At 47.2% G+C, this 27789-nt stretch overlaps 1 protein-coding gene across 11 annotated transcripts in view; it reads left to right on the forward strand.

The window, feature by feature from the left end:
• The window catches only part of DTNB (dystrobrevin beta), a 212810-nt gene that overhangs the window by 85731 nt on the left and 99290 nt on the right, over positions 1–27789 (forward strand). For all 11 annotated transcript variants that reach the window (XM_042803206.1, XM_042803209.1, XM_042803210.1 and 8 more), the window contains one exon: positions 15785–15862. In XM_042803206.1, coding sequence (XP_042659140.1) covers positions 15785–15862 — 78 coding nt within the window. The remainder of the gene's footprint in view (positions 1–15784; positions 15863–27789) is intronic.

Raw genomic sequence — 27789 nt, forward strand, 5'->3', positions numbered from 1 at the left:
AATGCTTCCCTTTGGCAAATATTTAGGCTGCTATTTTTGGATTATACATTTTTAACCTAAATTGTTGTTGGATTATATGTTAATTATTTTTTCTGCCTTCCTTTGCATCAGGATAGCTTTTGGCTGGCTTACTACTAGGTGGCATTAGGAAAATTAGTCACAGTTAAACAGATATAAAAGCTCCATAAAGGCATGTAGAAAACTGAGCTCAAAATTTTAAAGGGAAGCAGAGCCCACGTTTCTCATTCCTGATCCACAAATAAAAACCAACTCTGGAATGGTATAAGAACAGGAATTGGCTATTTTCTACTGTTTAAACTAACAAAGAGAACAAAGGAGCAATCAAGCTGTAACATATACATGCGAATTTTCTTGAAAGTTGCTCCCATGATTTGCACCGGAATGGGGTGCTGAGTTCCAATTTAACACTACAGTTATTATGTTCCCTTTTTATAGGAAAAAAAAAAATGTTGGCTCAGCATACCCATGGATGCATTTGCCCTTGGTGCTCTCATTGGAGAAGTGTTAGCAGCTATTTTTAAACAATTCCTAATTTTTTCTTATAAATACATTCTCAGGAAGTAGTACGTTACAGTGAAGAACTGCTGACAGTCATCTTGTGCTTGGAATTTTACCAAAGTTTGTGCAGAGTAAGTGGTCAGTGCCCTCCTGAACCTGCAGCTGTTTTAATTACACTAAAATAATTCTTTAGAAATACTTAAACAATACTGTCACCTGGATAGCTTAAGGAACAGGCAAAGGGCTGCAGGGAATTTCAGCGTTCAGGGACAGCCACAAGTGCATTTCCATGCTCAAGTTTGTTTCATCTGCACAATGAATTGGTTTGTATGTCCTGTAAATTCAAGTTACCACTATTTGGGGTTTTTTGTTTCCCTGCTCAGAAAAGAAACTAAGTACCAGAAACTTAGATCTCTCCTCTTCACTGAAAGCGCTCTTTGACTTTAAACAGACTTTATTTCTTCTTCAACAGTAGGAACAACAGGTAACGATTTCTCACTTGTTGCTGGAGATCTTTGGTGTTTTACCGGGGGGTCTCGGCGATGCCGCCAGAGCTCAGGACCGACCCTGCGTGTCCCGGTGAGGCAGCCCAGGCCCCTGGGCAGGGCAGCGGGGCGGCGAGGGGCCCGGCGGGGCGGCGAGGGGCCCAGTGGGCGAGGGGCCCGGCGGGGCGGCGAGGGGCCCAGTGGGCGAGGGGCCCGGCGGGGCGGCGAGGGGCCCGGCGGGGCGGCGAGGGGCCCGGCGGGGCGGCGAGGGGCCCAGTGGGCGAGGGGCCCGGCGGGACGGCGAGGGGCCCGGCGGGGCGGCGAGGGGCCCAGTGGGCGAGGGGCCCGGCGGGGCGGCGAGGGGCCCGGCGGGGCGGCGAGGGCCCTGGCGGGATGGCGAGGGGCCCGGCGGGACGGCGAGGGGCCCAGTGGGCGAGGGGCCCGGCGGGGCGGCGAGGGCCCTGGCGGGATGGCGAGGGGCCCGGCGGGACGGCGAGGGGCCCAGTGGGCGAGGGGCCCGGCGGGGCGGCGAGGGCCCTGGCGGGATGGCGAGGGGCCCGGCGGGACGGCGAGGGGCCCAGTGGGCGAGGGGCCCGGCGGGGCGGCGAGGGCCCTGGCGGGATGGCGAGGGGCCCGGCGGGACGGCGAGGGGCCCAGTGGGCGAGGGGCCCGGCGGGGCGGCGAGGGGCCCAGTGGGCGAGGGGCCCGGCGGGGCGGCGAGGGGCCCAGTGGGTGAGGGGCCCGGCGGGGCGGCGAGGGGCCCAGTGGGCGAGGGGCCCGGCGGGACGGCGAGGGGCCCGGCGGGGCGGCGAGGGGCCCAGTGGGCGAGGGGCCCGGCGGGGCGGCGAGGGGCCCAGTGGGCGAGGGGCCCGGCGGGGCGGCGAGGGGCCCAGTGGGTGAGGGGCCCGGCGGGGCGGCGAGGGGCCCAGTGGGCGAGGGGCCCGGCGGGACGGCGAGGGGCCCGGCGGGGCGGCGAGGGGCCCAGTGGGCGAGGGGCCCGGCGGGACGGCGAGGGGCCCGGCGGGGCGGCGAGGGGCCCAGTGGGCGAGGGGCCCGGCGGGGTGGCGAGGGGCCCGGCGGGGCGGCGAGGGCCCTGGCGGGATGGCGAGGGGCCCGGCGGGACGGCGAGGGGCCCAGTGGGCGAGGGGCCCGGCGGGGCGGCGAGGGGCCCAGTGGGCGAGGGGCCCAGCGGGACGGCGAGGGGCCCGGCAGGGCGGCGAGGGGCCCGGCGTGGAGGTGAGGGGCCCGGCATGGAGGTGAGGGGCACAGTGGGGCGGCTCTTGCTCGCCCGGAGCCGCTGGCGTTTTGCCTCGAATCGGCGCCGGGGCTGCTCCCCGGGACGCCCGCTCAGGAACCAGCTCACCTGTGGCGAGGCCAAGCCAGCCGATTTTTCGAAAAGCCGCGTCGGGTAATCCCCAGGGTGCGATTTCGCTCGGTTTCAACAGCAGCAGATTTCCTGTGGACGAGTTGGAGCTAAATTTGTTGCACTTTTACATGTCCGTCTTCCTGTGAGAGCCTGTTTGTTTCTGACGTTGCCCACACGCTCCCCGCTCGTTTCCATGAAGGCAGCGCCGCGCCGCGTGCTCCGCGCCCGCAGTTCTGTCGCTCCGTTCACACGGCCGTGGCTTCCAGCGCCGGCACAGCTGCGCCCCTTCACCTCAGCAAAAGCAGCCGGGGGGCAGCCCTTTGCTCCCGAAGGTCTGATGCGGCCGTCGCTTTTGCAGGAGAGCGAGTGGCGTGGTGGCGTGCCTCGTGCGGCGCTAGCAGAGAAAGCGGTCGTGCCGCTGGCACGGAGAGCAGAATGGGCACAGATCGGAGAAACCTGCGATGCTCCGGCTCCGAGCCCTACCTGCCTGCGCGACCAAACGCCCTTCTTACTTGAAATTGAATAAAGCTGATCTGAAGTAGTTTCAGGATAGAAATAGAACTCCAACGATTCAGTTCTCTAAAATTTTCTCATTGTAGCAGCGTATTTTAATTATCAGGGTTTTCTGATGTAAAACAGAGTAAGACTTTTAGACTATTCATAGAATCGCAGAATCGTTCAGGTTGGAGAAGACCTTTAATACCATCGAGTCCAACCGCTCGGCTCACCCTGCCGAGCCCACCACTAACCCACGTCCCCAGGCGCCACATCCACACGTCTTTTACATCCCTCCAGGGATGGGGACTCCACCACTGCCCTGGGCAGCCTGGGCCAGCGCTTGACATCCCTTTCCGTGAAGAAATTTTTCCTAATATCCAACATAAACCTCCCCTGGCGCAACGTGAGGCTGTTTCCTCTTGTCCTGTCACTTGCTACTTCCCCTCCTTCCCTCCTTTGTAAGGAGGGAGGAGGTAGTTTCTCGATTCTTAATCCAAACTCCTACCCAAGATTTAAAAAACCACAAAAGCCACTAAGGAAAGATTTAATATATTTCTGGTTTGTGCATAGTAACTCTAAAAGAAAAATATTTAATACTGTAAAATATTCTCCTACCAAAGTAGCCAGAACCCTCCTCTTTTCCAGGTGTAAGTAGTGCTCCAGCTCAGTTTTCAGCCTACAGCTGGAGTGCAGTCAGCATTTTGAAGCGTTGCCTCCTACGTCCTCGTGCCAAGAGAAATCAGAAACCTTGGGCTTGATCCTCAAGCCCAGCCGCGCCGTGCACAGCGCAGGATTCAAAGTCAGCTGCCCGAGGGGGTAAATGTGGCTGCTTGACATGGGCCAGAGTTGCTCCACAGGAGCTCTGTGGGGTGACAAAGGCTGCTGCAAGCACGGCTGCAGACCTGCCTGTGAGTTTGTGATGGTGAAAAGGAAAGAAAAGCCTGAAAGAAAAAGAACAAACCCTGCTTAAAATACAGTGACTTTATTTCTGAGGTCTGTTTTGCATGCTGTGCAGCATCTTCCTCTGCATCGTCCAATCCTTATTTTGTGACTATGCAAATTCAGTCTTTCTGAGGTTTTATTGTGCAGTATATTACATAAAGTACAGTGTAGCAGGAGAACACCAAGCAGTGTATCGCAGCGGAAGGTTGTTTTGAAGGGACCCGCTCCCTTGCAGCATCTCGTGGTCGGTCAGTCGGTCGCTGTTTGAGGGCTTGGGCCCCAGCTGCCTGCCAAAGTGTAATTTTGAATTTACATATTTCACCTCTTGAATTTGGCTGGCAATTCTTACATTTGTGTCTGATGGATTTTCTTGTGTCACAGATTTGTCTTCAGTCATTGTAAGAAATTTTTGTTTGTCATATGTGTATATGGACACATACACACATGCACATATATATGTTTGTGTGTGTGTATATATATATATATGACAAACAAAAATTTACAAAACTTTTCCTGCTGTGAAGTTTTTCCCCTCACGTTTTTGAGCAAAAGAACTTAAAACATATACACAGATGTTACTACAATTATTTCCTGATTCAGAGTTCATGGAGTCCAAGTGAATCATCACAGACGTTTAACCTCAACCACAAATGCAACAGAGACCAGAAGATTTCATTGAATTACTTCCCATGCAAAGTAGAAAATACCGAGAAAAAAATCAGGTATTTTATAAAAAGCATTAAGGTTTCCAACACGAAGAGCTTGGCACAGCCGTGGGAGTAGTTCATGTGCTTTGTTGCACTTTGTTCATTGCAGTTCCTGCTCTTGGGATTTTGTTATATCTTTGCTTGTGAACTGCGGTTTGGTTTTATTAGAAATAAATCATATTAATATGTAGGTTGCCATCAAATCACCACATAATTGTCTGCTAAATAGGAGGTTTGGAATTACAGTTCCCTCTATGAAAAGAATGTTCTCCAGCATAGTTGTTCCTGTGTTTCTTCACTGAACCATCACAGCTTTTCGGCCTCCCTCTTGAAACGTAGCTCCTAAAATTGGATGTAATTCCATTAGTATTCTTACAGAGCCAAATGCAGCAGAAAGCCCTCACTTCACAGAACCTGCCCTCCTTCTTCTGCACATGGTTATTGCAGCTGGCTGTTTCGCTCCAGCATCACACCAGGGATGCTTCTGTAGCTGACTGCCAGGAACCCTCGTGCCCTTTACAGCCATTTTGCCAAGATGAAGTCTGTTTGTGTCCCCAGTCTGTTAATTCTGTGAAACAGGGTAATTCTAGCACCCCCTTCTTTGCTTTCTGCTGTGAACTTTTAATTTTAGTTATCAGCTATTGCATTTTTAAATAGGTTTTCCTTTTCTTTGTTGGTCTGCCTTCAGTGCCTCCTATTGAACAGATGTATTGATCTTATATTCTACTCACTTAGGCATGTAGTCAGAGGGAAAAGGCAGCAGGAGATCATTATTTAGATTTGAATAATACATAATGGGCCTTATTTATGGGTTTGGTTATATATAATACATCGTACAAAAGAAGTAATTCTTTCATTTCCACCTACTTAATGACAGTTTTTGAGTAATTAGCAGATAAGAGTTCATACAGCAAGTAACCGTAAAAGAATTATCCTCTTAAATTTGTCTGGTAGAGAGAAAACTGGATGGCAAATTCGCCCATCCAGTGCTCACTGGTATCAGGTGTGCAGTATGACCTACTAACGCGGGGGGCGATGAATTTCAAGGCAATGAAATTCAATGTCTGACCTAATTAACTTCCACAATTGTTTCACGTAATTGTTGAACTCTTCAGGCACGTGGAGTGCAATAGCAAGGACAATGTTTAAGTAAGAGCTCTGAAACCATTTTCACCTAATCTTACTTAAAAGCAGCTCTGTGGACTACTGCTGGAGCTTCGGTATCCTGCAGCGCTCTGCAGTATCCCTGTCTGCTCCTGCCAGCCCTCCTCTTCTGATTTAACGAACGCCTATATTGCACAGTCAGCTCACATTATGTACATTGTCCCCCACAAGAGACCTTGCCATTTGCACACCAAGCTCTGAAATGCGTATCAGTGTGTTCACTGAAGCTCTGAAATGCGTATCAGTGTGTTCACTGAAGCTATGTTCTCTTCCCTGGCTTGGGTGAAAGCTTTCACTTCTAGGTATTCTTTAACCTAGATCTATTTTGTATTGGTAACAGCCAGTGCTTGTGTGAAGTCAGGCCTGAAAGGCCCTTACAAAGCGCATGAACCTTACGTGTTCTGGTCTTCCCAGCTGCTTGCCCCCTGAGCACATGTGCGTTTATAATCACAGAATATCTCAAGTCGGAAGGGACCCATAAGGATCATCGAGCTCAACTCCCTTGGTTTTAGTGAGTGCCTTGGTGCAGACTGCTCTCTTCCTGCAGATCATCCCTGACCAGACTGGTCAAAACCTCTGATGTAAAAAGGAAAGGCTGCCCAGGTTAGGATGAAGTAGGTGAGGGCAGTTGCACACTGGCCTGAGTTCCTCGGGGGAGGGTGGAGTCGCCATCCTTGAGGATGTTTGGAACCTCTCTGGGCAGCCTGCTCTGGCTGATCCAGCTTGGGCAGGGAGGTTGCACTCGGTGATCTCAGGAGGTCCCTTCCAACCTCAACGCTTCTGCCCTAGGAAATACCTGGTTGGTGGAACCAGCTTCCAGGTGCTGGGGGCAGGCTGATCAGGCAGTGCCAGAAACCATCAGTTCAGGGAATCCTAGGCTGGTTTGGGTGGGAAGGGCCCTTATAGCCCCCCCAGTGCCCCCCCCTGCCCCGGGCAGGGCCCCCTTCCCCCAGCCCAGGGGGCTCCCAGCCCCGTCCAACCTGGCCTTGAACCCTTCCAGGGAGGGGGCACCCACAGCTGCTCTGGGCACCCTGGGCCAGCGCCTCACCCCCCGCACAGGGAACAATTTCTGCCTCAGATCTCACCTAAATCTCCCCTCTTTCAGTGCAAAACCGTCCCCCCTCATTCTATCCCCACACCCCTGACCCAGAGTCCCTCCCCCCCTCTCCTGTCCCCCCTTTAAGCCCTGGGAGGCCGCTCGAAGGGCTCCCCGGAGCCTTCTCTTCTCCAGGCTGACCCCCCCCAGCTCTCTCAGCCTGTCCCAAGGTTGACAGCTGGTTAACTCGCGACTGTCAGTTCCCTGTCTGCTACCACTGCTGTGAGGGGTCTGCCTGGATCGTTGCTGCTGATCAGACACCATCCTCTGGCAGATTTCTGATTAAATGCTGTGCCGCTTTGATATCAGAGAAAAAAACTGAAGATGCAAAGTCAAAGGAATAAGCCCTCCATCAAGTCATGGTGCTGTGTATCCTGTTAATTTGAATGTGCCTGGAACTGTTCTTTGCCAGCGAAGCCAGCTGGCTCTGAACCATCACGTCCACGCGATTAATCATTCTTACCTTCCAAAAGAGTCTGGCCACATCTGAGCTGCTTGCTGGGAGTCGTTCCTGGCTCCTGCTAACTCCCAAACTACTCCCAGGAATTGCGAGAGGGTTATTTGACTCAGACCCAAACTGTGCTAAGGTCTGCTAACAATTTAAACGTGCAGATGATCCCGTTCCAGGATATTGGAAGACTCCCTGGCACTGCTCCATTTACTAATATAAGTGGGGCCAAACTGGCCCTGCATGAGGCCATCAAACTACATTCTTGAAGCTTTGTGAGACGTGAACTGTAGGAACAGTTCAAAATGAGGCACACTGGAGTGGGCTCTAAATCTTTACCTTGCTAAATGGTATCTCCCATTTTTATTAGTATTTTTGGAGAATTTGCAATGCAAGGGGCCAAGATTTCAATTGTATTATCAATATAGAGCACTTTGCATATCCTCTTTCACTGGGGGAGGACACTAACCATTTCCTTGCTCCCTTGAACCTTCTCCCCCACCTCCACCCTTCCTTTTGGTCAGTTAGATCCAGTGATCACTTTGCCAGAGTGAGTAGGCTTGTCTGGTTGCTGGCACTAGACCTGGATGGCCTGGAGACACTTTCTTGTCATGGTTGTGTCTTGCGCCTTTTTGTCCTGTGCAGTGTCTGGTGTCCTGCCAGGCAGAGGAGAGAGACTGTTCTCCTTGGAGCAACCCAGTGTCCTTGTACTGCCTTGAACGTACACCAAGTCTTGTCTTATTGGTGACAGATGGGAAGATTCTGAACAGAAGTGAGATTCTTAGGCAAAGTGCATTTCAGGTGTTTGCCTCTGTATCTGTCTTCCTTTGCCGTTGCTTGGTCGGGTCTTCAGGCAACCAGCAAAACAAAGAATCCATCTCCGTTATGTGCTAGCATGGAAGAATTGTCCTCCTTTGGCTTTTGGAGTAAAATTGGCCAGAAAGGAAGCTTAAAAACAAACCAGTAGCACTAGATCCTGTGTCTCATCATCTTAAAGATAAACAAGACCTGCTAGAATAACAGGAAGCACAGGCAAACCCATTAATCATCTTTGGTGTGAATAATGTCCATGTTGTCCCAGTAAAATAGATGACATCTCACCCCAGCATAAAGCCTAATAATGCCTTTACTGGTGTTGATGAACCTCCCAGTCTACGCAGAACGACAGAACGACAGCCTTTCTGATTGAGATGGGCACAGGCGCCTTCTGGCAACCAAAGCAGCAAGTTTCTGAGTCTCAAAACCACATTGTCTGTTCTGTTAAACGTACTAGTTATCGTCTGTATAAAGGCTGTAGTTCTCATGCATCAGTACTATCCCGGCATCGGTGGAGATGCAGTCACCACGCTGACATGCCACAGGGTAGTAGCAATATGATAGCCAGCTCCTGGTGGTAATATCAGCCTGCTGATATCAGAAGTGATACCACCTCGTCCTCATTTGCATCCCGTTAAGGAAGGAGCAAAATAATCTGTTCGTACATCTCTGTCAAACACTCTGTCTTCTTGCGGCGGTACCAGAATCACCACTGCCTCTTCCAGGTTGGTGTCACAGCGGGGTTCTTCCACACTAGACCGTTATTTCCTGGTCTGGAACTGCTGTGAACTCCCCTGCCAGAGACCAGAAATCACGGCTGAAATGCTCTTGGTCACGCCGCTGGCGATGCGGTAAGAGCAGCGTCAGCACTAAGCTTGCAAAATAAAGGAGGGAGATGGGGGCAGGAGAGTGGGCCCTGCCCATGCCTGCGGGCCGACTGTTCAGATGATATTCTTGGGAAAAAGAATAATTTCACCCGCGCGCCATCCTGGATGTGGTATCCCGCAGTGTGCTCATACCCACAGTATTTATTTAGGAGGTTGTGCTGGTAGTAGGTAGTAGTCCAGGATTACTGGAATCTGACCTGAGCTCTTGTTCGTATGATAAACTGGCGTGGCGTCCCCGGTGCTGTGGCCCCACCTGTGAACGCAGTTGTTGGCTCAGGAGAGACTGGGAGGTGGTTTGTGCTTCCATCCAAAACCCAGCGGCGCTCCTCGAGCCGCCGTCGCTACGAGTGGTGTACAGCTTGCTAAAGCCTGTAAGTCAGCTAAGGAGGGCAAAGCGTCGCGATCTGATTCACGTTTTCTGCGCTATGTGTCGTGTATTTGCATGTGTACGGGTTGAGCAAAATGTGGGTTTGCAACCTTAAGTTTAAATAATCAAAACCTTGTGTACGGAGCTACCCGACTACGGGTACCAGCAAGCAGCCCTGTTTGCTAAGGAGTGGCAGGGGAGAGGTAATCTCTTTTATTAAATCAGCTGTCACAATAGGAAAGAAAGAATACGTTTTGGGGGCACAACGTTGCTTCTGTCACTTCAGACCATCAGAGCATTTGTCCTTCTGGGAGGACTGGGTGGCACAGCTGGCGGGCAGGGACGGTACGTACCGTAACCCGTCGTGGCTGCTCTCTGGAGCACGACTCCTGGTCCCTCCCGAGGCCCAAAGCGAGGGCAGCGCGGGTCACGTTACCGCGCAGTTATCAACCGGCACTGATACGGTTCTTCCGAGAATGCGATGTGAGAGGAGCGGGTCACGGCTCTGCTGCTTTGAATCCTTCCAGATACATTGCAAGAGAAGGAGATTCGGTTTTCTGTGGTTGCTCGTGGGAGTCTCCCAGCAGACTTCCAGAGAGCCGTTAAGGCATTTCTTTGCTTCTACGAAAATGCCACGCAGCAGAAAGCAAGAGTGACGAGAAATCAGATTGCACTTTGTAATCAGTGTCTTTCTCACATGGAGGGAAGTGCTAAGCAAAAAAGTGTTAATAGTGCGTGTGTTGTTGGGAGCAAACGATTCTAATGACTTGTGCTTCCTAAACTGCTACACAAGCAATGCAGTAAAGTTTGCAGGAAAAGGAGCCAATCTCACCCCATTGCTTTTACCAGTCGACACCTCGGCCGGGACAAGTGCAGGGACTATCCTGCCAGCTGGGATGTTCTTATTTGGACAATTTTATGCAACTATGTTTCATCAGCCATTATTGATTGTTTATTCCCGGGATTTTCAGTTAATAAACTGAACTAGGGTTCCCTGTGGATTTGGTTGCTATTCCTTGTTACAATCCCTCTGTTTAACTTCAGGCAAATCTCACTTACGATACCAAGGTCTTGCCGCAGTGTCGGCTACCCGTGCAGCCAGCCTGCCAGGCACCTAGGAATGCTTTCTGTTAACCTTTACCCACAAACATCCACAAAACTATCTGTTCTCCTTTAAATTTCTCCTTAAAATTCCATCAGCATGCCTGTAAAATTGCAATAATCATAATAACAGTAATAATAATGATATTAATCAGACACTATGGTCAACCACTCTGTAGTGTGATGTAATGTCAGTATGATTTTTAAGTTTTATGTATCTAATGTATATAATATATCCTTTGATTTGTGCCTACCTTCATGTGTCGGTCCAGTCTTAGTTGTAATTCTTTGTAATTCTCATTGCCCAAAGGAACACAACCTGGACTGTCGTTGGGGTTCCTAAGCAATGTCAAAAAGACTAATAATACCTGTTATAAAATCTTACAGGTTTAGAAATTCTCAGCTTATAGAGAAGTTTTAACATTAGTAAATACCTAGCTGTTCAGTTTGTAGCTGTGTAAATACAATAGCTATAATTGTAGAAAAAGTAACAAAAGAGACTGACGTATAGCATGCAGTTATCCATAGCTTAATTCCAGGCATTATTATGTGGTAATTAAGCAGATACTGACGTTTATTACAGTGCTTATCAGTGCACCTGAAAAATACTGTCTTTTTTTTTAATACGTGATATTCACACAAAGCACTGAAAAAAGGCAGGAAATGTTATCAGATACACTTTTGACATGGATACACTTTTAATATACGCTGCTTGAAATCCTTACCTGGCTGGGGACCCTGCAGCCCCTGCCTGATTGTCCTTACTCAGGGCCAGTGAAATTTTTCAAATTTTGGAATTTCAGGTGTCAGTCTTCACCTTCAGAGTTATCAGTTCCAGATCTGAGTGACAGAGCATTATTTCTTTTATTTATGTATTTATTTATTATTCTTTTTTTTTTATGTTTTTTTTGTTTGTTTGTTTTTTTTTTTGTTTTGTTTTGTTTTTTGGTTTTTTTTCTTAATCGGCTGCTGTGACAGCTCTTAACCCTCAAGTATTGCTTGCTTTTCCTAAGCTTTGCATTTTCCAAGTCTCTGTGCTCTGATGGAAGCCAATAAATAATGTTACTTTGCTGCACGTCAGCAATCTCAGATAGAACTGTTTAGAGTGGAAGGCAGTTTGGTAAATCTTATTTACTGTTGCCTTTTTGTAAAGGTCCCTTTACAGGGTGATTGTCCAGCACAGCAAAAAGCCTCAAGATTTAGTTCATTTTATTTACTGAGGTTTTAGACTTCTGAAGTCTCAGAATTGTCCTGGTTTTGTTCTGGACCTTCATCAACCAAGGCTGAAAGAAGACAAGCAAGTAATTAGACCTAAACTTAATTGTGCTTTTATTCAGAATGCGTAAAGCTTGATCTTCCTACTTAGGAAAACTGTTGACACAAAATAGCAGTGACTAATCTATTTCTTATCTCTCATTTTTAGACAAGATTACTGAGAATAGATGTGACAGCAACTTCTGTTACATCTGGATCTCATAGGCTTTACTACAGGTAGGAGACAGTAGCTAATAATAGTAAATAGAGAGAAGTCAAGACCTTTGCTGATTTTATTAGAATTATGGCAATTACCCATAGAAGCTTGTTGACATGTTTAGGAAGATGATGGGGAAATCTAAGAACAGCATATCATCCAGCCAGGGTTAGGCCAAAAATCTGCCTAGTCCAGTATCTTGTTTCCAGTCGTAGCCAAAACTGGACACTTAGAGAGGCAGTTGGTGATGACAGAGGAGACAGAGGTAATACTCGTACATAAATATATTTTGAAAAAATAAAGGAAGGTAAACAAGTGCTAGGGCTGGAAAGCTCAAACTCGTGATACCTTCTATAAGGACCATTTAAGGTATTTTAGTTCCAGAATTAACTTTATGACATGTGTGTAAGAAAACGAGCATGTGGGTGAGTAGGTTGTTTAAGATGGCTCCTAAGTGATGGCATACCAGCATTGTTCTTTCAAGTCTTTATTCCTTCCTTCACAAATCTGTGCTGAATGCAGAGGGCTCTCATGATCCCTGTTTTCAAGCCCTCCACAAACCTCTATTATCTATTGGTGTTCTGATGATCGCATCTGCCGCACGATGCTTCGGTACCTGGAGGCGTAGAGTCCCTCGCTAGCGCCTGCATCAGCCAAAGCCAAGGAGACCACGAGAACAGACGTACCCAAAGCTGGGAGTTGTCTTCTACATATCCCTGGCAACGGAGCACCCCCGCCGTTAGCTGCTGCTCCCCAGGACAATTGTCAAGATAAAGATTGCCGGTGCCTTGATTTATGCCTTCTGGCACAGGCTGATCTCTGACCTCCCCGCTGCTTGGCTAATGTCACTTTTTCTAAGCACCGTGAAAAAAGAGAATTTAAGGAGTTTGATTTCTCAGCTTCTATGGCTGCCACGTTTGTCCCAGCTCCCAGGTATCTGAAAGATTTCTCTTATTTCAGTGTTTATTTTTAGACACTTTTCTTCCCAAGAGCACCCTATGCTGATTAAATACACCTTAAATACCAAATAAGTTAAACCTGAAAAGTTTAGCCTAACAAAAGAGAAGTTTTGAAAGAAGATTGTAAGCTGTAAGATGTCCTTGATATACACTGAAACCACTTAGTTGTTTTAATATCTCAACTGGATTGTGGGCGGGAGAGGAGTTACTTCCGAGTGCATCTTCTGAGTTTCTCTGCCAGTGATGGTTTGGGGATTTCTCCTGTCTCAGGTGTCTGGGTAGTTACATTTTCTGGTGAGATTATCAAGGCAGAAAAATCTCTCCTCGGTAGCTGATTCAAGAATATTTGTCTTCTTTTTTCTGTTATGTTGATAGGCTGTAGCAGATGCCAGCTATGATGAACATCTCGGAAGGGGAATTCGGTTATGTTCCTTTTAAACTAGAAGTTTTGGTGAAGCAAGCTTGACCTGCACTGAAAGTCCCAGGCTCATAAAAGCAGCTCTTATTGCTCCAGTGGTGTTGTGTGCATGGTTACAGCATCCTCCTGCTTTCACGAACAGCACAATTTTTCTGTCACCATTAAACAGGAAAATATAGTGCCATCTTGACGGAGTTACAGTTTTTTGAAAAAATATTCCTGGCCTCGGGAAATTCTCTGGACTGGGAAAGGCTTTATTGTCCCTAATAAAGAACACAAAATCGTGCTATTAGAAATCTTTTAACCAGATGTATGTATTTAATTTTCTTTCCTTGCTTTTATCACCGTTAGCAAGGATTTAGCTGGAAAATTGAGGACAGTGGTATTGACAGAACTGGAATGAACTTGTGGAAATGCCTCATAATGACACTCAAACCAGACTGCAAAAGGTGAATGACATCCTCTTTCTTATTAGAAGAGTCGTACAGAAGCAATATTGTAATAAAATGAAGAAGTGCCCTTCGCTCAGAGTAGTAGGCCCCGGTAGGTGAGCTTCTGTGGGACGAATGTGCCCTTGGGTACAGTTTGTTACTTCGGGTAAGACGAATTCCGTGCAGCCCCGTGCTGCCGGGTACGGCCCGTGGACAGTGCGCGCGGGTGCGCCGTCCTCGCGGGTCTCTCCCCTCCACCCCCCCGCGCAGCCGGGGATAAATTCACTTACCCAAAAGGTATGAGGAATCCTGAGGTGGCGCTTGTGGCCTCTCAGGGCACGGTGCGGAAGGAAACCGCTTGTCCCTCGCAAAAGGGAAAACCCAGCCAGGGCTCACGGAAACCGTGAAACAAGTTTGTTGCTGAAAAATCCAGTTTTGGTTGCAAAAGCTGCTGCTTGTTGCAGCTGTTTCTCCCACAGCTGCCCGTATGGTTTTATGGTGTGCGTGGCAGGAGAACGCAAAGCTGATAAGCGAATCTTTAGGAAAAAAGGAGAGATTTGATGTGTAGGTGCGGACAGAGCATTCCTCGCCTCCGGTCAGGAAGAAGTAAGTAGGGAGATGAAGGGGCAGAGGGGAAGCACGGTTAATGAACTGCCCTTTCCCACAGGATGTATTTGTACGTCCACTAGCAAAATTAATGGCTTCCAAATGCACTGCAGTGTGGCACGTCTGTCAGCTTTCCAGTGCTTTACAATCCTATTTCTGCTTTTTTGTACAGCAAGAAGTTCCTTTTCCAAAGGAGCACATTCAGTAAATATCTTATGACCAAACCGTTTCTTGGTATAATGTTATATTTAGAGCAACATTAACATTAAAACGTGCAGCATGATTATTTCTGGGCAAATCTGTGCCGAGCAAGGACTGGGAACTGAGGTGCTTTCGCAGCGATTCAAGGAACGCAGTAAGACATGCAGGGACTATATTCTTTCTGATTTTATATGTTTGACATCCAGGTGCTTTTTTTATTAGCGGTTGTTTGATTCTCTGGATTACTGGGCTCTGAAAGTTGTTGATTGCAATAGGCTGATGGGTCGTGCGGCGGTCCCTGGGGGTCACACACGGGGCAGAGGGGCGAGCTCCCTGTTTCTGCACTGGGACGGCTGGGAGGGGAAAAGCACCCTCCTGCTGCAGAAAACTGAAGTTGGCAGGAATTAATATCGGTGTTATCTGCGATAAATCTAACTGAAAGGGAAGGCTGAGATGATGGCAGATACAAACCCGTGAAGATTTTAATCCACGTTCCGAGAAAGCGCAGCGCTTCTCCCCGTTACGATCTGCACGAGCCCTGCGCCGTCTAATGTGCAAATTGAGCTTTTATCTGTGCACTGACAGCCCTGCGCGTTTGGGCAAGTCTCGTCTTAAAGGATGATGGATGTATTTGGATATCACTGGAGGGTAAACGCAGGCAAATATTGATTCTGTGATAGCAGCTGCTGTGGTTCTTCTCTCCCAGGGGCCTGAATTTCCCGGCAGAGCGGTCTGGGGACGTCCCGTGTGGGCTCCTCGTGTCCTCACCGCAGCCTGGGTGGCCGTGGCAGGGCAGCACTGGGCAACTTCCAGGGCTTAAAAGTGCAAATCACGGGAGCGTCAGTCCATGGTTGTATTTTATAGGGCAGTAAGGAACACGAGGCTATATCCATTTGGTTTTTTACAACTAACTTTAACTTATTAAAATAAACCCCAAACAGATGGTCTATGTGGTTGTTGTATAAACGCTTCTTATAGTAAATCTTTGCTTAATTTCTTTAAACGTTTCAAATAATTGCCCTAATTTGAATGGTTCCTACATTTGCTTGAACTACGAGACAATGCCAGAGGTCAGTTATGTGATCACAAACGTTAGTTTTATCTTCATTTTAGTGTAACACATGAATTGTGAAAAATAATTAGAGTAGACCAAGCTCTTCAAGTATCTGTGCAAACAAATTTCTGCTGCTGCTCTTTGACCTGATGTTGTCACAGGGCACAGTGAAGTCCTTTTCCCTGGTGTTGCTTTTGTTTCCCTTTTGGTTTTTCGATCACTAACTGGAATAAATATTTCTATTCTAGTCCTCCTCGGCCTCTGACTAACATGAATGACACCATGGTGACCCACATGTCCTCTGGAGCCCCTACGCCAACAAAAAGGTATGTGTGTCCTGCAATATTGGTGTTTATTACTGTGAGAGGTAAAAAACCACAAAGTATGGATTTTGTATCCCTAGGACTCTTCTGATATATTTCAGACAACGTTGCCACTTCGGAGTGTGTATGCAGCATTCATAATAATAACAATTGTTTGCAGTGCTTCATTTTGTTCTCTCTGAAGAGTGATTTTCTGTTATTGGAGTAGACATTATTACATGGGTGTGACTGAAGAAATATCTAAAGAGCGCTAAATAGATTTTTGCTTTTCTTTTTAAATAGTGCATTACTTCCAAAGCTGTTCTGAGAAAGGCTGGTTTTGTTGTACCATAGGCTCCTCTGCTTACAAAGGAGAGTGGTTCTGCTCTGCCGGAGACATTCCGCATAACGAGTACACTCGTTGCCGCTGTTCACAGTTGTTCTCCACACCACACAAAGCCGAGCTGCCAGAGTTCTTCCGAGTTGCCCGTGTCAACTAGAGGCATTTAGGTTTAAGTTGAATTTGGGTTTACATTTACTTAGTTATATATATGTAAATCATTGTATGGATGTACGTATGTAAACATTCTAAAAACTAGCTGAATCACAAAATGTATTTGTGTTTTTCTTTCTTGTTAAGGTATGTTAGGGAGACTAGCAAGGTGTTTCACTGGCGACTTCACTTGTCCAAAACTGTGAATGAATAAATGTTCCCTGCAGGGAATGAGAAGCCAAACTGTCACTATTTTAGTGACAAGGTGGTACACAGGAGGCAAGCCAGATCCCTCATTTCAGCAGCAGTCCTTCACGCAGGACTAAGCAGAGATCCACGTACTTTCCTTGACAATGTAAGCTAGCTATCTATGCAGGTTTGAACTGGCTATGATAAAATTATTTTAAGCTCTATCTGTAAATCATTCCATGTAGTGTCTACAAACGCTACACAACATGCAATGTACTGTATGACTTTGCATATGAGTTGTAGTCAAGTCCCCATCACTGGAGGTTTTCAAGATGTACTTGGGCAAGGTGTTAGATAATCTTATCTAGGCTCCCTTTCCCATGAAAGGTTGAACCAGGTGATCTTGTGAGGTCCCTTCCGACCTGGGCTGTTCTACGATTCTCTGCCATACACCTTTTGCTGAATGAGAAGCAAAGAGGCTGAGAGAGCAGACAACTCCCAAAGCCAGTGCATTACAGAGGATTCCTGTAGGCAGTCCCTAACCAGCATGACCCATAACATCTCATTTATTGTGTTGGAAGCAACTTTGTGGGCAAGGTCTTTTGCATTGTCTCTGCTTTTAACTTGTGTTTGGGGCCCAAGTTTGTTCGCCATAGCGCAGACAACAATCGCCTTCAAATCTCCATCAGAGAAGATCCTGCTTTAGACACGCACGTCCTGTGGATGCACAAGCTTGGAACATTTCCTGAGTGTCAGTGTCTGCCAGGGTCTCCTGCAGCCCCTTCATTATCTTGTGTAAAAGGTCTTACAGAATGGAATGTACAACCCTCTGGTGGTTCTGACTCCAGAACAACAGTTAATGTGGGTAGTGATCACCCGGTTCCTTAGTTTCTACTTCTTTGTTTAACCACCTTTTCCTGTTTTCTTCATCCAAACCGGATAATTCACATTTTAAAAATCTCTTCATTCCACACTCATCAAGACCACCTCACCTCTCTGGTAGGGGGAGCTTCCTGATGCCATCCTGTTGCGTTCTGGCTCACCACCGTCTCACCTCTTCCCAGTACCTGATGAGTTTCTGTGCTGGTCAGTGGGTGCGATAGGTGCCTTTTTGTCTCGTGGAATAACGAGGTCTGAGGAACTATTCATTCCTTTGCTTCTTTCCATTTGGAGATTTCTTTCTTTCTCAGATCGTGTCTACTGTGTTATCTATAAAAATCATGTCTGATCTGGAAGAAGAGGGCAGCAAACTTTATCCACAGTAAGCATCTCAGGGTTTCTTGCTTTGCAAAATATCAGGAGTCAAACTTGTGCAAAATACAAGCTTAGCACTGAATGTTCTGGAGGACGGTCTCCGATGGAGGACGTGAAGCAATCCTCCACAGATACGGTTTTCAGTTGCCTGTTAGTTCAAGCACACAGGAACAAAGTCTTTATTCCTAAAAGAGCAAATGAGAAGCTACCAGTACTGGCTTTATTGCCAAGTAACAGCATTGATCCTAAGGTACTTTTACCTAAGAAAACTTTTTTTTTTTTTTTTCATGTCAACATCCAGAAACTCATTCAGGATATGTCTTTCACATCATCATCTGCCAGCTGTGCTTCTGTTCCTCTGTGGGCAGAGCCTAGCCTACCCAGTCCCTTCATTTGAGCAGGGGGATGCCACGGAAAATGCTAGGAAAATACCATATCAAGCACTAATCCAAAATAAGAGGAGAGCTGGCTGTTACTGTCTGACCCTTCTACTTGTTTTCTTGGCCACACAGACCTTATGACCTCACTGTTGAGATAAGGAATAGTGGAACAGCACTTTTATATGGGATAATGAAGGGAAACAAAATCAACAGCTTAGGGTAAGTAGGTATTAGTAGGTAAAGTAGTGTTGAAGGTAACAGTAATTAGATTATGACAAAACCTCTACATTGTCAAGGTTTTAAGGGTACAAGAATTCATGCTGATACTGTATCCTGTCACCCACGATGACACATAGCAGATGCTTAGGTCAGATTATAAGCGGTAAGTCATTGAGTCATGTCCGTAAGACAAATTTTGCTCTTGGTTTTAGCACTTGCTCCCATCCTGCAGCGCTCATCAGTTTACTTCCTCATCTGCAGTATACATAGCGACCACTGCTTCATAAATCCAGCATCCACAAGTGAGTCCTACAATTCAATTATGATCTGTTTAAGACAACTCTTCCATTTTTATTGGAACATTCACCTGTTCTCCTTCTCCGTGCCATTGAAGATTGTTTAGATCCCACCTGCTTCTAGGCTAAGAGTCCTTGTCTACTTAATTCTTCCTTGCACAGAAGGTAACCTGTAACTCGACTCGTTGTCCTTATCAGTACTCTTCTCCTTTTAACATTTCTTTGGGATGTGGGATGTCCAGAATTGCACGTAATAGTCAAATCTGAGACCATTTTGATTTTCCAGATCTGTATTCTTCTGCCTGTGTGAATTGCAGGGATCCACATACTTCTTACAAGCCGAGACTGTCCCAAAGGCATACAACTAAAGAAATCTTCCTCTTCTGTGATGTGGGCAAGGATATGCATAGATCTGGATTTGATCACAAGAATCCCAGAAATACTGGATATAGAAACTACAGGGATCAAGGGAAACATAAATAGCTTTTCAACAGTGCTACCAAGGTTAGTATTTAGACTAATGAGCACATGATAGAATCAGCAATGGGGCTTTAGAATCAGCAACACCCTTTGGCTTGGAGCGTTTTTTTATTTATAAAGGAGCAAGGTCTCTGTTGCTCTCTGTTGTCCAAGACAAGATCAGGTAGACCAAAAATAATTTATAAATACAGACTTTGATAAATCAGACCTGCTTGGACATATTGCGTGTCGTCTGCCTCTACACACCCCGAAATTGTCAACTACCAGGACTCACTTAAAAAGTTCCTCGTGAGATTCAGTTATCATTTGCTAACGCAGGCCTCACACATCTGTAGAAGGGAGCTGAGAGAGATCATCAAGAAGACCAGATGGCAACAAAAATGTCAAGATAGGCTATTTCAGCCATTAGGGACGATCCTTGGTCACGGTTATTACCGAACAACGTGCCAGTTGAGTGCAAGCAGCTCGTATTCTGAAAAACATGCAAGTAACTGTAGGTGATTTCTCATTTAAAATCACAGAACTTTCCTGTACTCTGATGCATAAGCCATTGCCTCAGCGATTCAAAGGCTACACTGAGGTAACTCAGGATGAAGACCCCTATAGCACATGTATTTTACAGACACCATCCCCAGGAAAGCCTAAGAAAAGAAGCTGGAGTAAACACCAGAGAAACTACCTGATTCTGCAAAATGTTCATTGTGTCATCCTTCATCTACAGTTTGCTCTTCCTGAGAGGCAAGGCATCTGCAGAAAGGTGAAATGGCACTAGACCAGGCCAGAACAAATCTTTAGAAAGCCAGCAATCATCTTACTTTCAAGCATCATCTTTAGTCAGGCACCATGAGAACTTCCAGGCAAGAGATAACGTGGTAGATGTCATCATCTGTGGTCACCATTCCTGGCTCAGCACCCACCTCTTCCCAAGGTCCTGGCTCATCCCTCTTCAAGGATCCTGTTACGAAAGGTTCCTTCATCTAGCAGCTTCTGCAAGAGTTCATGGGAGGAGGCTGCTTCTTTCTATCCGTGCTTATTCCGAAGAAGGAATGGTGTATTTATCCTTTCCTGGACCTGGGGGGAACGGACAGGCTGCCTCAGGTTCAGGTAGTAATGTTTGCCTCCATCATTCCAGCTCCTCGGGCTCTCAGCTTGCAGGACACATACTTCTCCATAACCATTCAACAAGCCCCTGGGGATGTGCCTGAGGCTTGCAGTGGGATCCAAACACATCTCTGGAAAGGTATTGTCGTTCAGACTCTGCTCAGTGCCTTTGTTCTCTGCAAAATATCTAGCTGTGGTGACTACGTACACCTGTCCAAGTCTAATCAGGGTTGGTTTGGTTTTAATCACACAATAATGAGAAATAGAGGTCTTGATCAGAGCTCCTCTGTTAGTTCAGCTGCGGTTCTGCAAGGAGGGATTAGTGAAAGGCATTTCACATTAAAGCATCTGTGTGATCCAGGCTGGCCCCGTCTCTGCAAGGCTTGCCTGTGCACATTGCTGAGTTGAACTACACTGAAAAGTACTTCTAAAGAAGCACAGATTATCTTAATCAGGCCGTGTCCACACATACCAGAGAAATGCTGCTTTCCAGGTTTTACTTGATACTGCTAAAACTTTGGCTCTGGTCAAGAATACATATTTCAAAAAAAATACGGAAACACTGCAAAGTTAATTAAAAGAGAGCTATAGAAATAACTAGAGACACTAAGTGCTAAAGGAGCATTATCTGTTTTGTTTATTAAGGAAGGTAGGGATGGGGTTTGATTGCTAGGTTACACATATTTATACATGGAAATATATCCAGTAGTAGTGGGTTTTTTAGCCCTGCACAGAAGGGCATTTCAAGGTCCACTAACTTCTGCATAGCTTCTGCACACGGCCAGTCAAACTGGATGGTTACAGAGGCTGTGGAGTTAGTAGTAAGCACAAAAGCTAAAATATTTGGCTCTTGCCTCAGCTTGAAAGAGGCTCTGTATTTGCCTCAGCACAGGCCCATCCATATATGGTATAATATTTCTGAGTATTTTGAGACTTTTAGTGCACTGACTGAGCCACTGAATACATTGAAGCATTATTAGTTCATCTATCATGTAGTTTGTCAGGGCCACAGAATCACTTGACTATGTTGTCTTTGTATCCTCCATGTCTTTAAACCTGGAAAATATACAGGTGTCAGCAGTTAATAACAGAGCGAGGTAAGGCGGGAGAAACGGGTTTTTCCCCCTTTGAAAATTTCTTATATTTCTATTTTGTCAGTTCACATATGTCTGATTACAGTGTTTTCCCCAAGATTTATTGCAGTTAGTATTGCTCTAGGTTAATCCATGACGTAAAAGATCATCACTGACTAAAATTAAGGGCCTCGTTTCCCTAGCTGGAGGCACTGTCACATCTTGGCAGCATGAAATAAAGATAGCAGGGTCGCTGAGGTGGCTTTGTGTGAGCTGAATGGGGTTTGGATCTGCATTTTAATGTGCCGAAGCTGTTCAAACTGGCCACTTTTTAGTGGCTTGGCTTCTTTTTGAAAGCAGAATTTGTTCCTAAAATTGACTGTATTTTATATACCTGGAATAAATGATGGATGAAAATGTTATAAGTTACATGATTGTCTGTCTGTGGACAGAAAATTCATACTGAAAACAGGAAGGATAGGGCTCAACCTGTCCTTGAATGTCCTCAGTGCTGGAAAAAATGAAAGGGCATCAGTGAAGCACAATAGCATTTGCTAGAAATGCGGTTTATTTCTGTGATAGTGGTATTGCAGTATGAGCAAAAGGTGGTATCCTGCCTAAATCCTTGCCATTCTGAAGAGTGTTTTACGCTTGTTTATACCTTCATCAAACTTTCTTCCTTCATGCTAATATATTCCAGCTTCCACCAGTAGCCTAATCTAAGAGTAACATGTTTTTTGTTTGCTTTTTTTTCTTTCCCCCCAAAATGGAGCAAATAGGGATCGATTTATTTGAAGGCAAAGTTGGAAAGAGTAGTAAATGGATACCTGTACATGATTTTGTTGGGAAAGAGAACTGCTGCTGCAATTTTTTAATTGCATCCCCATACTGTGCGGAAGGTGCTGTTCATGGGGCTGCCCACAGATACAGATATAGCTAGATATAGCTGTCTGGCTGCATATAGCTAGATACAGCTAGCACAGAACCACGGTGGAAGTCCATACTGATTAGTCCACACAGTCTGAAAAGCCTTTTTCATCTGCTTCCTAGTAATGTTTTTATCAAGGGGAGGAATTTAGTCATAATTCTCATTTGCGCTACATTATTTGTGAAAACTGGCCTCCTTCCAGCTTCAATCTGCTTGTTGCAGATGTGCCCACGGAGGGTCTGGGTCTCTCAGGGAGGCACACAGGTTTTCTGCTTCGTCCCCGGGCGTCTCCGTGTCCGGAGCTACTGCCGAGCTCGGCTGTGTGCCACCGCTCCTCCATGCTGACCTCCACAAAAAAAAGTAGAGCCGGGTGCATCCAGAAAATCTGTTGTCACCTGTGGAAGAGAGGCTGAAATCGGTGACTCTTGCTGGGGGAGAACGAGGGGCTGCTCTAGCTTGGGCTTGGCAGCTCTGGCCTCGAGAAACCGCGGCACCGACTTGGCTCCCGGAGGCAGAGGAGGCTGTGCTCAGCCCAGGGCCTCCCTGGGGAGGAAGGCTGGGGGCAGCAGGGCTGGGGGGGGGGGGGGGGATTGTCCCCCTCTGCTCCGCTCTGGGGAGCCCCCCCTGCAGTGCTGGGGCCAGCTCGGGGGCCCCCAACAGCAGAAGGACCCGGAGCTGCTCGAGCGGGGCCAGAGGAGGCCACGGAGATGCTGGGGGGGCTGGAGCAGCTCCCCTGGGGGGCCGGGCTGAGAGAGTTGGGGGGGTTCAGCCTGGAGAAGAGAAGGCTCCGGGGGGACCTTCGAGCGGCCTCCCAGGGCTTAAAGGGGGGACAGGGAAGGGGGGGGGACTGTGGGTCAGGGTGTGGGGGTAGGAAAAGGGGGGACGGTTTTGCACTGAAAAAGGGCAGATTTAGAGGAGATCTGAGGCAGAAATTGTTCCCTGTGCGGGGGGTGAGGCGCTGGCCCAGGGTGCCCAGAGCAGCTGTGGGTGCCCCCTCCCTGGAAGGGTTCAAGGCCAGGTTGGACGGGGCTGGGAGCCCCCTGGGCTGGGGGAAGGGGGCCCTGCCCGGGGCAGGGGGGGGCCCTGCGGGGGATTTGAGGTCCCTTCCCACCCAAACTGGACCGTGACTCGATGACTCTGTGATGGTTGTGCTGGCTGCCTCCGTGCATCGCAGACGGGGAGCCAAAGGGCAGGACGGGGGCCAGCGGCACCGCGGAGTTTCTTGCTTTTCCAGGACACTGTGATCGCCACCGTTCAGCAGCAGGGCAGGATGGAAACCTCTTTTTGTGATTTCCTGCTGTTAAAAACATGAAAATAACCTCCCTGTGACAACTGTTTTGTTGGGAATAAGACTGAGCTGAAAGAACAGGATTTTAGTGCCCGAGCTCACTTTTTTCATGAACTCAAAAGCGCAAAACAAACAAACCAAAGGGCCCATGTCAATGCTCCTCTTCAGTCCACACACATCGCTCAGAGGAACATCTATCGTTTGCAGCCTCCTCATCCTCTGCTTTCAGTGGGGAAATATCCAGAGGGGCAATGAACTCTTCAGATCCCGCCATTTCAATAACTATATTTTGCATGAGTCAGGGAGCTTTCCGTCGTCTCTAAAATGCTGTAGACAGAATGAGGTCAGAAAAAGTTTTTTCTAGTAAGCAGAGAGTTCTGGGAACAGAAGCGTAGCTGTGGCCACGCTCAGCTGTGGAATTTTTTCACATTTACATATGAGACATTACGATTTTGATATTTCCCATCTTGCAAAATGTAAGTTTCCAAATGAAAAAAGCAGATTGGTTCAGTGGCCTGTTTACGTTTGATAGCGTTGCATCCGATGTGGGAGACAGATGTTCCCTACACTCACTGAGAGATTTACAAAGGGGAAATTTTAATGCACCCCTGCTTCTAATTATTACCTATGATACAACAAAACACAGTGTTTCTCTGATCTTTACAGCCAGCGAGCCTTTCTAAATAAATGGAGATAATTTGTCTCTTCTGTAGGTCTAGGCCAAACCCATTAAATGCTATTTGCTTTAGCTAATTTATTTTAAACTACTTCAGGAATAGATTATTTTTTTTTTCTTTCTGTTGTGGTCAGTGTACACTATTCTTCTTTCAGTAATTCTGTTTCCAAAGACAACCTGCCCTCAATTAGGTTGATGACATGTGTTTCCCTCTTTAAATGCCCTTCTACATCATTTGGTTTCTCAGCAGCCGCGGTCAGTCTGTAGGCTGTGCAGCATCTTCTACATTGCAGATCCGTGTTAGAATTTAAATGCATTGTATTTCAGACTTGGCAATATATAGTATGTGAAAAGATGGATGGATAGATCATTTGTTGTTTTTTTTCCTAAAAGGCTTGTGTACATCTCTGTTGCCATTATGGGTCCTATAGGCATGTGAGGGTGACCATCATCTCAACTGCTCAGTTGTCTACAGTGGCACCATTTCCTCCTAAGCTGGCTGCAGTCTGCTCCCTGCGAACTTCCGTGGACAAATAAACTGTTCTGGAGTGTGGCAGAACCGGCCTGAATCAGATGTCCACTCCGAGACGGAGGGCAGGTGGCCAGCTCATATTAAGAAACCTCCAGTTCAGGGAGGCTAGAATTTCTCCCTTGCACTAAGGGTCTTTAAAATAGAAGTCATTTTCATCAACCTAGCCTATAAAAACAGTCACCATATTTGCTATCTATAATACAGCAAAATATTGCATTCTTTTTTTTTTTCTGATTTCTATAGCTAAGGAGCCTGGAAACTATAGACATTGCATTTGGCTGGGTGAAAAATGTTCTTTCATCCTAAAAAGGAAATTATTTGCAACCTAAGAACTGAAGTTGAAAGGAATATGATGTCACCTGCCAAGACAATAGTCAAAAGCCTTCTTTTTCCTATCTGAGTGGTTTTACTTCCACTAACTCTAACTTGGATTTTTTTTTTCAGTCTTCTGCTCCTAATGTCACTGATTATCCGCTCTTCCTAGTTCCTCATACTCCTCCTGCCTGTATTTTTCTTTGCCCTTGTTTAACTTTGCTGTCTCCAGTACCTTTGATTACTCCCCCGAGTTCTGTCCCTCTCTGGGTTTGCAAACTTATGCATAACTGGGTAGTTTCTAGCTTTTTGATCACACCTCCAGAAACTTTCCTCTGCCTTCAGCTCTGCGTTGATGTTTTTCACATCTATGTCATTGATGCTGTTGCTTGGGTTTTTTAAGTTCTGTAACCCAGAGTGATTTTTATTTGCTTGGCTAGCTTAATTTATCTTCTGACAATTTCCAATGTGCCTTTTTTCTCCTTTGTTCCCACGTCCACATTCATCTCTCTGACATTTACTTCTAGCTGCCCAGTCACCAATTCCACCTGAAAGCATCTCAAACTACTGTTATTGTCCGCTCTGCCATTTTTCTTTGACACAGGTGGAGTATATTTGTTTTCTTACATTCTGCTGCTTAGACCTGTGTGACCTCTAGAGATCCTAGTTCCATTTTAGCCATAGTTTCAGCCACAAAAAGGTTTGGTGGAAGAGAGTTCTACAGCATGAGCCTGGGTGGATTGTGGCAGCTGGCTTTGTCTGGATTGCTGTTATAGATATAGCTGGGGTGGTCAGGCATGTTTGCACCAGAATACCTGATATATGCCTTCATATTACCAAAATAGACTTTGTTCCTAGAAAAGGGTTAAAAAATATCTCTTTGCTTAGAGACAAGGAAGGTCCCATCTCACAGTAACCTTGCTCAGTGACGATGTGACAATACTTTACAACAAGATGAAAGGGACAGCAAGGAGGAAGGAAGGGTGAGGACAAGGTCAGCATAATGAATCAGTCTAACAGTTTCAAACAGAAAATCTGTGTTTCAGTACTAGATGCCTATAGGTATTTGTTTTTAACCTGCAGTTTAAAATCCTTTGGGTGCAATTGCGAGTCTGTGGGATGTGGGTTGTGAGGAGGATGCGTTATGTGAGAGCACGGAGAGTTTGGTGGGGAGGAAAAAATGGTCAGAAAGCATCGGCAAGGGGAATAGCTGGGATAGCTATGGACAACTCGTAAGCGGCTGTGAGATTCAAGATCAAGAGGAAAATACGTGAATCAAATCTCAAAGAAATCTTCGTGTTGGGACCTAGGTGAGAAAGGTGTTTCTCTCCTGCCGCAGGCGCGCGGGCGGCCGGGGGGTGCAGGTACCGCGCTCCGGGGGCTGCGGGCAGGACAGAGAGCTCTGCTTCATCCTGGCGCTGCCTCGATGGTGCCTGCCAGCCTCCCCGTGGTGTGAAGCGTGGGTCTGCCTTGACAGCACTCCTCACACCGCCTGCTTTCACCGCTCCTGCCGTTTTTTCCTTTCTCCAGCAGTGCTGCTTCAGTTTATCTTAAATGCTGCCGCTGAAGTAATATTTCTCATTCGTTCCTCCCTCTGGTTCTTGATGAGTTTTCCAATAACTTTATTGCAATCCAGCACGGCCGCAGGACTGTTGGGTCCAACAGAGCAGTGCTGATAAAAACACTCTGCCAGAAGGGAAGGGGATGGGGAGCACGACTGTCCCTCAGCAGCATCCTGCAGGCAGAGCAGATCCGGAGCTCTGCACGCTGAGGATCTGGATTTGCTCTCTATCACCTTTCTCATCACATTCAAACACTTAGTTTCTTCTTCAGTTCTTTTTCACTCCATTTCCCCTACACTTTTGGGGTTTTTTCCTAGCTACCTGCTCTTTGTCTGCTCTGAGATTTGTTGGCCTAGTTCACCTCGGTGGTTATATCACAAAGTCATGGGAGTGACAGACTTGTTGAGGTTGGAAGGGACCAAGCAGGTCCTGCTCAGGCAGCGTTGGCCAGAGGAGGTTGCCCAGGACCGTGTCCGCAGGCAGAGACTCTGCAGCCTCTCTGGGCAACCCCTGCCAGTGTTGGGCCACCCTCACAGTAAAAAAGTGTGGTTTGTATTCAGGTGGAATGTCTGATTTTGTGCCCGTGGCCTCTGGTCCTGGCACTGGGCACCACTGGAAGAGCCTGGCTCCGTCCCCTTGGCTCCCTCCCGGCAGGTATTTACAGACGTGGATTCAACCCCCCGGAGCCTCCTCTGCTCCAGCCCCAGCTCCCCCCGCCTCTCCCCACAGCAGAGATGCTCCAGTCCTTCGGTGGCTGGTGGCCCCTCACCGGACCCTCTCCAGTATGTCCAGGTCCCAGCACTCCCGGGGTGGCACTGAGCAGAGGGGAAGGATCCCCTTCCTCGACCTGCTGGTGACACTAGGATGCTGATACTTTCATTTTTGTTCAAGTCATCTGTTTTAACACTTCCACCTGTTCTTCCATGTGTTTGGTATAAATTTCCTGATTAAGATTTTGATTTTTTTTTTAAAGTAATTTAACAGCAGCATACATACTCAAACAGTTTTTATCACTGCTGTCCTTCTGCAGCCACTTTGCAGGCTCTTCATTCCTCCCTGTCCTGTATCTGCTTCAAGTCCAGGTGTTCCCAGATCATGGTTTGGGCCCGTAGTCTCTGGTTTAATGATGACCATCCAGTATGCTGCTGCTGTTGGACTGCATTGCATT

The sequence above is a fragment of the Tyto alba genome, unplaced genomic scaffold, assembly GCF_018691265.1.
Source record: "Tyto alba isolate M040663 unplaced genomic scaffold, T.alba_DEE_v4.0 Super-Scaffold_40, whole genome shotgun sequence".
Lineage (NCBI taxonomy): Eukaryota > Metazoa > Chordata > Aves > Strigiformes > Tytonidae > Tyto > Tyto alba.